Here is a 15,496-nt window from a genome sequence, read left to right on the forward strand (position 1 = left end):
CCACACACCCAAGAAAGGGATGGAAACTGTATATTTCTTCAATGTTGCACTGCTTGCCTTTTGACTTCTAGGCCTATTTGGATATATCATTTCTATTGGTTTAGTCTAAATGACCTTCTGTACATGCAAGGAATGTTCACTGCTCCCTCTCTGGGAGAGGGAATAGAATATGACATTCCATCTTGGGTTCGCTTAGAGTCTTCATCCATAGAGGTGCCTTTGAAATTATATAAGGCGTGAACTTATATAAGGAAACAGAAATGGTTTATTTTGCCCTGGCAAGGAGAAAGTTTTCACCGTTTGTCTAATCCCTTGAATCTCATAGTTGGCATAGCTCTTTTTGATCTTGGGAGAGAGGACTGTGAACAGGAAAATTGGGAGGAAGGAATTGAAGATCTTAGGTTGGCATTGAATTCTGCCACTTCAACAATGACTTTTGATTGCAGTGAGGACCAGGTGACTGCAACCCTGGTTAGGTGCTTAAAGAAAATAAGAAGGCCAGGCTCTAGCCTGCAAGTCAGGTCAAATGCAAGGGCAGTCTTTTGGGATGGGAAAGAGACCTTCAGTACTATTTTTTTCTTTCAAGAAAAGGTGAGTGGATACCTTCTCAGCTGTAAAATGTCTGGAGGTTGGTATGGGGAGCTCTCTAAATCTTGCTCCAGATTTCCTTTGAGATGCAGGTTCTAATCTTCATGCTTTGGTGGCATGAAAATATTCTGCAGTATTAACCAATACATTTTCATTTCTAGTGGTTTTTCTTACTTACCTTTTAGTCTTCACATTGACACTAGCCTGTGAGACATCCACTGCCAGACCAGAAAAGTAAAGAGAAGAGTTTAAAAGCTTGGGCATTTGAATACTAAAATCCAAGGCCTTGAAGGATGATGACCAACCAGAATTTGGTCAGAGCAGTTCTCCCTCCTCAAACACCATTAGAAGAAAATCCCCTGAGATGAGAGAGGGAAGGAAAGAGAATCAGAGGATGGGATATTGGAGGTAAACTCCAGTGTGGGTCCTCAGAAAAGGTGCCCTGAGCTGTGCCCATATTCCTAGGGTAGGATAACTTAATGATGAAACGCCCAGGTAGGACAGGGAATAATCCACAAGTAGCTGTTACCTGTGTCTGTCTGCTCAGTTGGAGCCTGGGGAGTTGGTAAAGTCTGTAGACCCCACCTAGCATGGGAAGAATAGATATAAAATGGCTGCATGGCATATTGTTTTATTTTTTAGCAGAGAGATCCTGAAATAGTCTAAATTTCCTAGAGCCCCCAGCAATGGTAGACAGCAGCTGAAATTCTTCTGAGCCCCAGAAGAGCTTGAAAGTGGCCTAGAGAGGCAGCTCTGGAGAGCCCCAGTGATGGGGACATACAAGATACAGTAATGACGTCACTCTGGTCTCCAAATCTTGCAGCAGATATTTCTTTTTTCCTGGACAAAGAAAAAGGAGTCATGGCTGCAATATCTTGGGGAATCCAAACTAATACTTTCTCAGGGACCCTTTCTAACCCTTTGACATGAAAACTGCAGGAGTAGAGGGTCACATCTTCCAGCCTCTTCATCTTCAAGTGGTATGTAGTACATTGTTCTAGGCCTGCACTACCTAGTATAACCACTAGACATAACTGACCATTTATGTTTACATAAATTAATATTAAAATAAAAATCCCCTTCTTCAGTTGTACTAGCCACATTTTGAGTGCTCAAAAACCACATGTGCTAGTGGCTATCAGATTGAACACAGCATGTAGGGCATCTTCACCATCACTGAAAGTTCTGTCAGTCAGCGCTGTGGCCTTTGCTGCTACTCCTGCTGAGACAATGACCACTGACCACTGACCACTTACCCCTTTCCCATCACGTACACATCAACATGCACATGCCTGGGCAGGCTGAGTCCAGAGAAGTCTACCCCTAGTTTCTGAGCTGGCTTTTTCCTGGATATGGTCACATCCGGTCAGTTGTGTCTTGCTGACTCTTTCTAGTGTCCACACTGCTCTCACCACCATCACCGTTTCTCTCTGGTACTGATGTAAGCAAGCCAGTGTCATGAAACCTGAGGATGGGCAGCCAAACAGGGGCCATGCTTCCTCCTCCCGCAGCTGCCTCAGATGCCACAGTCTCTGTGAAACCTGAATCATTTCATGATATGAGCATCCTGAGACTAACAAGTCATCCTAGACCCAACAGACCACAGAGGGTGAGCAGCATTGATGGCTTGTGTGGATGACATGAATGGACCCTTCCAGGGTCTGGCTGTTCCCACCATATTGCAATAGAAGGTTTTCTAGGAAGAACCAAAGGAGCTTTATCCCTAAAACCTACCATTCACATCACCACCATCAATTGTTAAAATAACTCTTCCAAGATTAGAAAATGCAAGGCCAGTGCCCTCTATTGGGGGCAAAGTCACAGAGGTTGGGGCTTGGACCCCAGTTCTACCCATTCTTAGGAGGGACTTTGAGTATCTCTTTCCTTTTCGGAAAACTGACATAATTGTACCTGCCATATGAATTTGTGAAGATGAACTAAAACACTTAGGACAGTAGCTGACACATAATTGGGCCTCAATAAATAACAGCTGCTACTTTTATGTCTCAGCTGCCCTCTGGGATAATCTGCATTTTCAGGGTACAGCAGTAGGAGGAAAAATAGCAATGGCTCCCTGCACTGCAGGTCACTTGATCTTGCCATCTGGCATAACGAGAAATTGTCCTGCTTATTTTGTGAAAACTGCCTCATACCTCAGTCTGCACCTGTTTTACTTTGGAAGGTGCTCAGGCTTTTTTTTCAGGAGGCTCTATGGTTTCCCGTGGCTAAGTGGGGGCACGAAGTACATTCAGGAGCAATCTTTGGGAGTCTATCTTGAGGACATTTTGGGGAAGAAAGCCCAAACCTCTTCCCAGAAGACTTGAAAACATTGTAGGGTTAGGGCACACTAGCCCAGGCTTGCCTAATATAAGATGCTAGCCAATGTCCAAAGGGACCTTTGGAGGAGAGGGGAGCACAGCTTCCCAGGCTCTTAATATTCAAGGTGAGATGACCTTAATCCTTATAGATTGGCCTCAGTGGAGTCCCAGGACAAAAGACTGTTGACCTGGCTCTTCTAGAAGAAGAGTGGCCCATGCTGCCAAATTTGTACTGGAGAGGTTCAGAAGGAATACATAAATAAATCAAGCTGTACTGAGTGTCCTGGGAGAACATGGACCTCAGGAAGGGTTAGTCAAGAACTACACCAAGAGGCAAAAGGACCCATGCTGCAGTCATAAATGGGTCCCATTCTGAAGTTCAGGGTATCCCTAAACTACCTGGAGCCTTGGTTTGTTGCCAGAGGAAACGAACCTTCAGGCTGGTCTCTCAGCCTGAAGATGCCTATGTTGAATGTTCCAATCTGTTGAGAAGCATGCATTCCCCATTCCAGAGCTCATAGAAGACTGATAACCCCAAAGGCCCCTGCCTGACAGAGTCTTCCCTGACACAAGGGCTCTACTTTAGCCCAATGGCCAAATCACAATTGTTTCCTGGAAAGATGGCCCTGGAGAAACTACAGAGACTACAAAATCTTATGTGGCTCCCTGGACCCATGCAATTCAACCTATTTAAAAATGAAATCTTAGTAGACCCTTACAGGCATTGGATTCTGGTCCCATTTCATATCTATTTACACCTCAGATGAGGTATTGACTCCTGATTTATATGCAAAGGCAGAAGTAGTATGAGGAGGAGAAACACTCAAATATTGGAGGAAAATGCACTGAGATTTTAATTCCAGCTTTCCCGCTTACTAGCCAAGTGGCCATTGGGTAAGCCACTTGGCCCCTGACACTCCAGATATTTCTCTGGGTTGTTAGAAAATCAAGAAAAACACAACTGGTTTTACAAAAATCTTGGGCAACTCTGAAGTCCTACCTAGACATAAACGGTTATCAGTCCGAGTAGCTGATTTGAATTCAGCTAAAGGAAGATGGGGAATAACAAGGCACTTTCAGTTCTGGTTTTCATCATATAATCTTAGCAGAGATTTGGTCAATCACAGAAGATGCCTATGGTTAGAAATAGCCTTAGGTGTCAGACCCTCCCCTTGGCCATTATCACTGTTGAGATTGTAACTAAGTATGAAATCTTTGTAAATGAACAGGACTGAGTATGGTCTTCTCTGTAGCCATGATTTTACTTTTTTTTTTTTGAAAGCAAATCAGGTAGGAAATTTATATTAATCAGTACTCAAGGAACAGAACCTTGTGTACACCCAGTATGCCACAGATAGAAGGATGTGCAGAATTGTGCAAATAAGGTGATGTCCGTGGATCCGAGCCTATACAGGCAGGGAAGTAGAGAACATTGATTCACTACATTTACTAATTTATGCACACAGCTACCAACTATGCAACAACTAAGAGCCATTTACACTAGTCTCTAGAAAAGATGATCTTATATTTAAAAAAAAGACAACAGAAGAATCTTTCTAATACCAAACATTTTAATTTGGGGTAAATATTTAGAAAGATCATTAAATGGTCTTCCAAAGAGTTGAAGAGGGTAGCAATTTGACTGTATTTCAGTTATAGTCTAATTAGGTTAATCTTAATTATTAATGAATGTGGTTTGTTCTAAGGGCACATTTCAATGCAACTTGAAATTATCAAAGCTAACCATGGTCTAGACTCTGAGAGCATGTCAAATGCAGAATTGATATTGAATGCACCCATTTTTACTTCTGCAATCGCTTTGTATGAAAATTCAGTTTTCGTGTATGAAAATGTGGAAGTGATTGAAATGCTCTTCCAGGCCAGTAACAGCTTGTGTTCTTCTCTGGCAGCCATCTTGGGACAGATGGTTTTACTTTCTTTTGTGACAGGAGCAAAGTAAGAGCTACAGGGAAAGACACCTTTCCTCTTTGGGATTTTTCCAGTAGTAAAATAAAGTTTTATGGCTTTCTTATCTCTACCTCACAGAAGTATTTCAAGAACCTAAGTATGCCAATGTAGACTGCCACCAAAACTCAAATGGAGAGCTGCATTAAAAATTCATGTAACTAATGGATACCAATTATCTTGAGGCTTTCGGAGTGACAACAGTAGACAGATTTAGGAATGAAGACTTAGACCCGTGTTCATAAGAACAATGAGAGTGCTGGACATCCCAAAAGGAAAAGGAAAAATCCCTTATCAAGATCCATAAATTTGGAGTCTGCTAATTATTACTAGTTTGCTGTGGAATTCACGAGAAATTATAATAAAGAGTTTATAAACTCACTTTTTCAAGGTATTTTGGACCAAATCTGCATATGATTATTCTTGGAGGGTTTAAAGGCAAAAAATTGTTTAAATGTGTGAGGTGACAACATATGCCATGGTCTTTGCCTACTGTTTGAAATAAAATTCTCAAACCAGAAAACATATAATCCAGTCAAAATATTTGCCAAATCGCCTTTGCCACAAAGTATGATGTCTTATATATATATAGTTTTATACAAAGATCAAGCGGATTTGTATCTGTGTGTGTGGTTTATAAAACCATTGTAGTCAAAGCTTCTCAGAGGTACATGGTGTTTAGAAGGGCTGGAGGCATGCTGATTTTTAGAAAAGAATACATAATTTGAATTCAGAGTACAAGCTTTTAAAAAATATGATCCAGCTTGGAGAAGCATTTCTGAAATACCTCTAGGGAATAAATTTCTTTTATTAATCCAATCAGCCATTGGATGTCATTCTTCCAATTTAATTACATTTATCTGCCAATGGGTGACTCTGTTTCTTGTGAATGTAATTTCGGTGGGTGCAAATGGTGATGGCAAATAATTGCCCTTAGGGAGATAATTGCTGTTGTAGTTATTTACCTATGCAAGTTAGCTCTGTTAAAAATTTAACACTCTGTCAGATGACCTGGAAATATGAGAGAATGTGTTTTCTATGTGCTGAAATGGAAGAAGAGCCCTTATATTTCTTGGTTATTTTCTAAGGGACAGGCACAGTACTAAGTGATTTAGAATCATCATCTCACTGAATCCTCATAATCTTCTTATGGAGTGAGTATGATTATCCTCATACTATTGATGAGGAAACTGAGATCATACAGATGGTAAGTAGAGGAACTGAGACTCAAATCCCAGCTAAGGGGCTGGTATGAAATGATTCCTGTTTCACAGGGGACTTGCCAGGATTAAATGAGGAGACAGTTTTGTAAAGAATTTCGTGCAGCACTTGGTACATTGTTGTTATCCTAGTGTCTATTCATAGACATTTTACTTTTATAGCCACTGCCCTGCCTCCTTTCAGAAACCTATTGCTATGGGCAGGGCAAAGCATTGTACCTGAAGCCTAAATGACAAATATTTCCTTTGGGGTCTTTGCACGCTCCAAGTCCTTCAGAAAGCTTCCTCTGGCTATTCCAGGTCATAGGGCTTCTATCCTCTCTGAATGCCCATCACTCTTATGTCCCTACTGCTCAGTAGGAGCCCTTGAATAGACAGGGCTCTGATAGGGGTCTTTGTATTATGTGGGTGCTTGTCTTGCCTCAATCTAGATTGAAAGTTTGAGTACAGGTTCTCCTTGGATCTCTCTACAGGTCCTTAGAGGCTACAGGGCTCCATACCAGGCTTTCAACCAACACTCTTTGATTAAGTGTGAAATCTACAAAGACATACCTACCTGGAGGTTACGAGACAGTTGAAGGCTCAGGTGTAGGGTGTGTGCTCATTATGAAAAATTGGGAGGTAGTGTCATCTCTCATCATTGCCACCTGTTGGCTGGCCTTTCTCTTTCCGTATTTGTATAGTGTGGTGGTGTGGTGTGCAAGGTGGGGATCTTTTGAGTTCTTCTCCTTTCAGAAAAACTCACACTACCAAATCCTTGCTCCCATACCCATTCCCAAACACACAAAGGGCTGGAGAAGAGCATGAGAAGTCACCTTTTTGGGTGAGTAATGTTTCTGAAGCAAGGCACTGTTTGGGAAGAGTGTTCCCAAAGCAATTGCTCATAAACTTTAGGGGTATGCACACTGGTTGTATGTCCTGCCAGCATGTGGACTTACCAATGTGTCTTGTTGCTATCACAGCAGACTGAAAAGAGGTGTGGGGAGTACACTGGAAAGATGGGACCATGGAGGAGGGAGGCAGGGACAGCCCTTGGAAGCTACCTGTTACTCATAGTGGGGAATGAGAGCCCTGCTAATACTTCCATCCTAGAGTTCAAGCTAAAAGGAAAGATAAGATTGGGCTGTGGGCTTCCCTGGGACTAACCCATGCAGGGGAAAAGGGTACTTACTGAAGGCGGGTGGAGCTCACAGCAGGCAACTGAGAATTTGTTGGGAGTTGGAGCTGCCTCTCAAAAGGGAGCCCCAGAGCCAAAGGGAACTGTTGGATGGTTTTTTCCTTCAGCTGGGCTTACTGGAGCCTGCCTGTCTGCCTCCAAATGTACTTGACAGATGGAGCCACATCAGTAGTGGTCATCAGTGATGGCAGCAAGCTTAGCCACAGGCAGTCTGCTGAATGTACCTCACTTCCCTCTTCAGCTCCCATACCTCCATCTGGAGCCCAGTTGGGGCAGGGAAGAGAAAAGGGGTAGGAGAGGGCAGACCACACTTCCCCTTCCACTATAGGCCCCCCGAGCCACAGGCCAGGCCTGCCATTGTGGGGGTTAAATGGTATATGAGGATGAAGTTCTCAAATGGTCAGGACTGGATCTTAATGAGTGAAGCAAAGCTCTTTTAATAAGTAGAAATGACTAAAAAGTTAAGGAATTGACTGAGAACTCATTAAGAGAGTCACTACTCAGCAGGAGAGAAGGTTCCCAAAGAGCAGAGTGGTAACAAATACTGGCAATCGGAAGTGGTTTTGTATTTATATGGCCAAAAATGAGACTTCTCAGTGAAACTCATGACTTCCTGAGCCCCACCGGGGACTGACACTGGGCTATACATGTACATTGAATTGTCATGTTGTCTCTGCCAAGCAGGCGGCTGTAATCTTCCCATTTTATGGCTACATAAAGACTGTGGTTTAGAGTGAGTCTTGACTTGCTAACCTGGCCAGGCTGAAAAGTGGCTGAACCGCCAGGATGTAAACCTTGTTACCTGCTCTTTCCCCTATGCCAGCAGTCCCTAACCTTTTTGGCTTCATGGAAGACAATTTTTCCACGGATGGAGAGAGTAGGGGGTGGAAGGTGTAGGGATGGTTTCATGATAAAACTATTCTCAGGCATTAGAGTCTCACAAGGAGCACAACCTAGACCCCTTGCATATACAGTTCACAACAGGGTTCATGCTCTATGAGACGCTAATGCTGCCGCCGCTGATGTCACAGGAGACAGAGCTCAGGCAGTAATGCTCACTTGCCTGCCACTCATCTCCTCCAGGTACCGGTCTGTGGCTGGGGGTGTTGGGGACCCCTCCCCTAAGTCATCTTGTTCTCCTATTGCCCCCGGTTATGAAGTGCCCACTGTATGCAGAGGACTTCATGGAGTCCTGTCCATACTCACTTGCTAAAAGTCATGGCCTTGCTTTAATCTGACATATATCCATTTGAAATATGGAATGAAACTAACCATATTCCTCAGGGTCCATCTTCCCAGGGAGCATGGGATGCAGGAAGTGGAAGGTGAGACCAAGTCGGAGTGAGGCCTCCTTATGTACATTCAGCTCCCTCCTCACCCAGCATGGGTCTTCACTCTGCACTCTCCTCCCCAGTAGCTGCCTCAGTGACTTTGTCAGGATCAATCCACTGACACCACCTGAGAAAATGATCAGCAGTAATGTGACTCTTCAAAGTCACATTTGCAGGCAGAGATGCGATGGAAATAAAATCTTATCTCCAACTTCCTGCTGAAGAGGAACGTCTCCTTTTGTAGTACTGCATTGTCATGTCTAGTCATTTGCACAAAACTTGAAGAGCTAGAAAATGATGATTTTAGAAACAATGGAAAAGAATTCTCATTTTCTTTGGGCTGTTTTTTTAAACTTACATCAAGTACTAATTTTTACTATGAAAATATAGTTGCCTTAATACAGAATGACTGTCCACAGAAACGGAAGCATAAGATAGAGGGCAAGGTAAGCTTCTGAAGGAAGAAAGGAGTCAGCTGCCAAGTAGAGTATGGGGACAGGGGACTTCCACTTCCTTCTCATTGGCAGCATGTTTCAGTTGCACCTGTGTACTGTGGTGAAGGTCTCAGTGATGTGTGATGTAGAGAGGCCTCACAGGAAAATACTTCCTCTCCGAAGGAGACCAGAGGCACCTGTCATACTGAGTTCAAGTCTTTGGTCAAACTCATACACTGGCCACCCTAGCTTGCTGTTCTGTCTTCTTTACTTCACCCCTTAATTTTATGAGCAACAGAGGAGCAGGATTCTGGAAGATCTGAAGTGCCCTCCTTTGGGGATCCCATAAATACATGTTCGTGTATTTTATAACTGGAAATACTATAACTCAAGAAGGTTAAGACACGTTTTAAAGGCTTTCAGGAAAGCAAGTGAGTCTGCCTTGTGCATTAACTGTAGACACTTGTCTCAAGAGTTATGGAAGCTGTTCTACAGCAGTAGCTCGTTAAGTAACAAGGCCTAAAAAGAAGAAGACAGAAAGTTCTTTGTAAAGTGGATGTGTGAGTGGTTCTGAATCCATGTTATGGGGCCACAGAAACAACCTGCTGTTGTTTTGGTTGAGCCAAATGCTTGAGTGCATGGCTGACCCTTTCCTGAAGACTGGAAAAGAGGTCAAGTTGGACTTTCAAGTGTGGAAGATGAGCTATTTGTGTATGTAGTTCAAGGCCCTGGTGCCCCATGGCAGCTGAGAGGACATTGGGAAGAGGGGGCATTTTGGGGTCTGATGAAGCCGTGTATTCTCTCTGAGTTATTAATAGTTGGACAGCTTTTATGGACAGATTTCTCATGAATTCACTTAACTATTGAAAGATAAATCTCTTGACTAAGAATATGTCCTTGTAAGGCTGAGATAAAATGGACAAATAAGTTTTCTTTAAGCTGACCACCTTTATGGGGGAATGGTAGACAGGGAAAATAAACTGTATTATAGACAAAAACAAATGTAAAATGTGGGACTGAACACAATGATACCTTAAGCAATAGCCTTACCCTACTCCTTTCCTTTCTGCCTCCATCTGAATTTCTGGTGCAGGTGAAGCCCAGGAGGAACCACTAACTACTTTTTCAGCTACTTCAGCATCTTTTCACATCAGGACAGAGAATGTTGAAATTGCATTTTCTTGGTATTTTTACACTGGAGAGAATAAATCATGTTGCTTTGCAAAAAGTAAACAATCATATAAATAACAGGGCCAGGCTAAAAAAGAATCCCCCAAGGCACCAATGGCCTATAATTGGGACTTGAAGAAAGTCAAGCACATTCTTTCCTGACCCCTTAAGGCCTCAGAGTGAAAAGACAACTCAGGGCTGAGGTGGGTGCTGTCTTCAAGTAATAATAGATTTGACAAGCTTTGATTTGGGGTGAACTCAGCTGCAGTGGATAATGGGCTACAGAGGAAAAGATTCAGGATGGAGAAGACTATGAAGAAAAGTGGGTCAGTTATGGGGCTAGCCCCATAAGACAAGAGGAGGCATTCTAGGTCCTTTGCCCAAAAGACAAAGCACAGATAGAATTCTGGCAAGCAGGCTGGGCACGGTGGCTCAAGCCTGTAATCCCAGCACTTTGGGAGGCCGAGACGGGCGGATCACGAGGTCAGGAGATCAAGACCATCCTGGCTAACGCAGTGAAACCCCGTCTCTACTAAAAAATACAAAAAACTAGCCGGGCGAGGTGGCGGGTGCCTGTAGTCCCAGCTACTTGGGAGGCTGAGGCAGGAGAATGGCGTAAACCCGGGAGGCGGAGCTTGCAGTGAGCTGAGATCTGGCCACTGCACTCCAGCCTGGGCGACAGAGTGAGACTCTGTCTCAAAAAAATAAAAATAAAAAAGAATTCTGGCAAGCATCCATGCTTGGAACTCCAGTCTGGCCAGTGGAGTAATGCAGTGGGGATTCCATTCTGCAAGTCAGTGGCAGGTGTCAACCCAACCTACCTACTCATATGAGGTAGGAGTCCAGCTAGTGAATTAATAAAGATATGGAGAGGAAGCCAGTCAATTACGAAGACGCCTAGCAAGGTGTGGGAAAGCCACTGGAGCTCTGGCCACTGGGTGGCTTGTGAACCTACAGAAAGGGAGGCAAATGCTATAGTTTCCACTGAGGAATGGGACTGGGTCTGAGGCTGTTTGTTCATCATTCATTCATTTGCATATTGATCATCCACGGAATGACATGCACTATACCAGACACTGGGGCTGTTGTGAGATGAAGTCAACTGCCTGTCTGCTAGGCTTTACAGGCAGTGGAAGAATCAGAAACGAAAACCAGACAGTGACAGAATAGGATCACTAAATGTTACCAGTAGAAGCTGCATGGTGTGGAGCATTTAGATTCCAGCCAGAGGTTGGGATAGTAATGAACAATGACAATTTCTGTGCTGTATGTTGCACTTGGTACCTATACACATGATCTAATTTAAGTCTTACCATAGTTGTAGAAAGCAGGCATTAATATTCTCATTTTACAAATGGTGAAACAGGGGCTAAGAGAAGTCCGATCACTACATTAACATCACACCAGCAGCAAGTGGTGGGGTAGGGATTTGAGCTCAGGTCTCTCTTGGCTCTAAAGCTCATACTCTCTTAAGTCCATAACCTCAGAGCCCATAAATATAGAACACACATGGCCAGAAGCACTCTCCAGAATCTTTTAGAATCATTCTACCTGAAGGCACAAGAAAGGTAACAGAGATTAGAGCATGAGACAGAGGAAGAATTAAAATAGTGCTTTTAATATAATTTTCAGCAAACGTACAGTATGTACTTTACATCACAGATTTCTAAACTGCTCATTTGGAAAATAAAAGCTGCAAAAATACAGAATACCACACTCAAAAATCTATTGAGTATGTGCTTTTTTCCCCCTCCATTCTGTGCAACAGGGTGGTTTTTACCCTCTCGGCTGATTTCATTAAAGCTGTTGAAGCCCTCGGTCAGAGGAGCATTTCCAAGAGAGGAGTTTCTAAAGCATGTCAGCAAGCCATCCCCAGAGGAGGCAGAGGGATGGGTGAAGGGAATTTGCACACCAGGTCAGCATGACTCTTTAGAGACCCAGGAAAGATGCCTACTCTGAGAGCTGTTTGGAGTACTCCTGACCATAAGTCACCTCTTTAGTCCTCATCACAGGCCTGCGCTTGGGGCCTCAAAGGACCACACACTGGCTGGATAATCCACATGGGGACCCTCGGGTTCTCGGGCAGGGAGGAGCACGCTAAGTGAGGCCCGCGAGGTCTGTGGGTGGTGGTGGGCTGTTCTCTCCAGGAAGAGGAAGAGGGCCAGGCCCTCAGCTTCTCACAAAGGAGTCTTCTGAAGGTGAATGTGATTCGGGGCAGGTTTTCTCAGTCTCAATGTCTTGGTACTCTGTGCCTAAAGGGGGAGGAGGGAAGAAGAGCCAAGAGGAAAAAGAGATCGGTCTTTTCTGCTTCACCTACTTTTTGTTAGGCTTATTTAATAGCATGATGGCTTTGCAGTGAAGGGACAAGAGTAGGCAGTCAAAGCAATAAAGTGCTGGGTTTCATTCCAGGTAACCCCAAGGGGCCAGATTCTGAGCCCAGAGACCTTTTTGAAGGCCAAGTATCTTTTCTGGGAAAGATATTCATCTACATGACCATTCCCACAGCCAAGCAGATGTTGGGGATGAATAAGATGTCTCCCAGTCAATAATTTATTCTTGTCTTATGTAAATTACTAGTGACAGACCTTGTGCTCTAGGGCTCTAAGTGTCACCATACATCTCTATTGAAGAGATTACCGAGTGTCAGAGAAAACTGCCTGGCATCACAATGTCATACTTTCTCCTCCAGCATTCAGGACAGTTTGTTTTTTGTGTAGCCACAGATATTCACTGCATGCTGGGTGAAACGATATCCTCTTTGGAGCAAGGTTTTTAAGCCTATGCCACGTTTCCAGAATAGATGCTGTGGCTTCATTTTAAAGGTATTAAAAACACAACTAGTCTCGGTGATGATTCACAAGCTGTGCAGGTCTCATCGACTGTTACATGCAGCTCTCCTGTTCAATAGGCACAATGAGGCCATAGAAGTCCCTGTCCATTTATTTGTCCTCTTTAGACTTTGACTTTGACCTAGTGCTACAAAGGTGACAGTTTGGAAATGTCATTCCTTTCCTCAGGATTGTGAAGCTGAAGCCTGAGTCCTGGGCAAGTTGGAGCATCCTTCCTTCACTCTCACAAGGCCCAAGTTCTTATAGTCTTGGGGTTCCACTGAAAGACTCGGGTGTGGGGAGTTGGGAAGGGTGGGACAGAAGTTAGAGAGCTGGGGTTCATCCCTGCTTAGCAGAATGAATAAGATCAAGGCTGATGAATGGCTAGGAAATTCCTGCTGATGTGGCTAAGGTTGAAGTAGGAAAGAGTGTTTTGAAAGGTTTTCAACATTTAATTATTAAAGTGAAACCTAGATTCCTGTGCCCATAGGCAAAATTTTGCAGAGATTCTCTTTTGCAAGCCTCCAACTCCTGGCTTACTTCTCTATGAAACAATAGACTCCTGCTAGGGGTTTCCCATAGGTAGACGCTCTGTTGGCTTTACAGAGGCTAAAGAAGTCAGTTCCGTGTTCTAACTTCGGGGGCTGTGTGTTGTAGTGGAGAGAGCACTGGTTTAGGAGTCAGATCTGTCACTGGCTCCTGGTAGCTTTATAAACTAGCTATGTGATCTTAGAAGGGTTGGATTTGCTGAGCTTTAGTTTTCAAACCTGTGAAGTGGAAAAGAATATATACTTACCTCGTAGGGCTGGTGTGAGAAGGCTGCTGGGAGCAGTACCTGGGATCATGAATTCACAGAACCTGGCATGTGGGTAGCAGGTGCTTAATAAACATGAGCGTCCTGGCCCCTTCCTTCCCTTAAAGTGCTGGATGGGAGCACCATTTGTGTTCAGTTGGGATCCTTTTATAGCAACACTTTGTAAATTCTATGCTTCCAATTCATTTTATGGCCTTAGATTATAAAATCAAATGGTCTTGCCAAACATGTCTCCATGAGAGCAGTCTTCTATAAGGTTAGTGTGAGAATCTTCTATAAGGTTAATGCTAAGAAAAACATTAATGGGATGGCAAGTGTCCACCTACAGAATGTTAAACCTCCAGAAAACTTGCTATGTTGTTCATTTGCTCATAGCAAAAGAACATAATCAATTCTATCTTATGGGAAAAAATTGAAAACTTATGATAATCACCAACTCTTGACTGTTGACCTGAGTCACTATTACAAAAATGGCAATGTCTGGATATTCTGTTCCTAAAAGTGTGGAATCTGAGAATAGAAGACAGAACAGCAAGTTAGGGTGGCTAGTGCCTGAGTTTGACCAGGGACTTGAACTCAATATGACAAGTGCCCCTGGTCTCCTTTGGAGAGGAAGTATATCCAATTAGGGACCAGCTTCAGTGTGTTTGAAGCCCTGGGGCCAGAGTTGATCTCCTGTGGTTGATGCTGTAGACTAAAGGGGTGCCAGCCATGGCAGGTATCTGGGGTCTCTCCAGGGGAGCTGATGACCAGCACTGTGGAGTGCCTCCCTGGCATCTTGGTGCTTTGATAGTGCATTTCAGAATGCACTAGAGTAGGAGAGTCTCCTATCTGATTCCTCTTATCTGTCCATTTCAGGTAAAACACTTCGTATCAATGGACCACTGGGATCAGGGGTTAATACCAGGAATGGCAATAGAAAAACACACAGCCCCAGAACACTGTTGCCATGGTGTCCTGGTTGTTACATCAGGAGGCAAGTGGGAGCGTGTGGGGCCCCACAGTTTACTTAGGCCACAGTCTTCTTGATCAGTGTCTAAAGGTGGGGAGGGAGGTCCCTTGTGTCTTGCCCAGTAGGGAGGTAGTACCCATAGTGGTTATGGGTCTGTCTGTGAATAAGGAGAGCTTTTTAAGACCTGAAAGCTTTTTCATACACCTAGGTTTGAATCCTAAGTCTGCTTTGTGAATTTGAGCCACCCTATGGTTGAGATTGCATGAGCTAATACATGAAATAAGCTCAGCCAGCAGCTGATTCATAGTTAAGTGCTTGAAAAATGTTAGCTACTATTAGTAGTAGTTATTACTAGTGCTTACCAAGTATTTTACCTGGCATATCTGTTAACTTTAGGGTGACAGTGTTTTGTGTTGGTTGTGGGGAGGAAAAGGATTGGAAATACTCTTTGGTATCTGGATTCACTCTTCTCTAGTTCGAACATTTCTCCCTCATGTGCCCATTTCCATCATTTAAGAGAAAAGGATGGTTACTCTAGTTGAGCTGCAGTGTCACAGCTGTATGGGAATGTAGACCATACAGTTCGAATTCGCCACATCACACAAGAGAAAAATAATGTTGCCTTCAATTTTAACCATGAGAGCAAAGGGGTACTTACCTTATTCTTGGAAATGAGATATCTGAATTAGAGTCTCATGG

General features: G+C 43.6%; 1 protein-coding gene across 2 annotated transcripts in view; it reads right to left on the reverse strand.

Moving 5' to 3' along the window:
* The window catches only part of SLCO3A1 (solute carrier organic anion transporter family member 3A1), a 350,365-nt gene that overhangs the window by 12,053 nt on the left and 322,816 nt on the right, over positions 1-15,496 (reverse strand). The window contains exon 11 of one of the 2 annotated variants that reach the window (XM_017960937.2): positions 11,800-12,455. The exons of the other annotated variant lie outside the window; for it this stretch is intronic. Coding sequence (XP_017816426.1) covers positions 12,373-12,455 — 83 coding nt within the window. The 3' untranslated portion in view covers positions 11,800-12,372. Of the gene's footprint in view, positions 1-11,799; positions 12,456-15,496 lie in introns of those variants that run through there. 2 annotated transcript variants of the gene reach the window in all.

The sequence above is a fragment of the Papio anubis genome, chromosome 7, assembly GCF_008728515.1.
Source record: "Papio anubis isolate 15944 chromosome 7, Panubis1.0, whole genome shotgun sequence".
In the NCBI taxonomy this organism is placed as follows: Eukaryota; Metazoa; Chordata; class Mammalia; order Primates; family Cercopithecidae; genus Papio; species Papio anubis.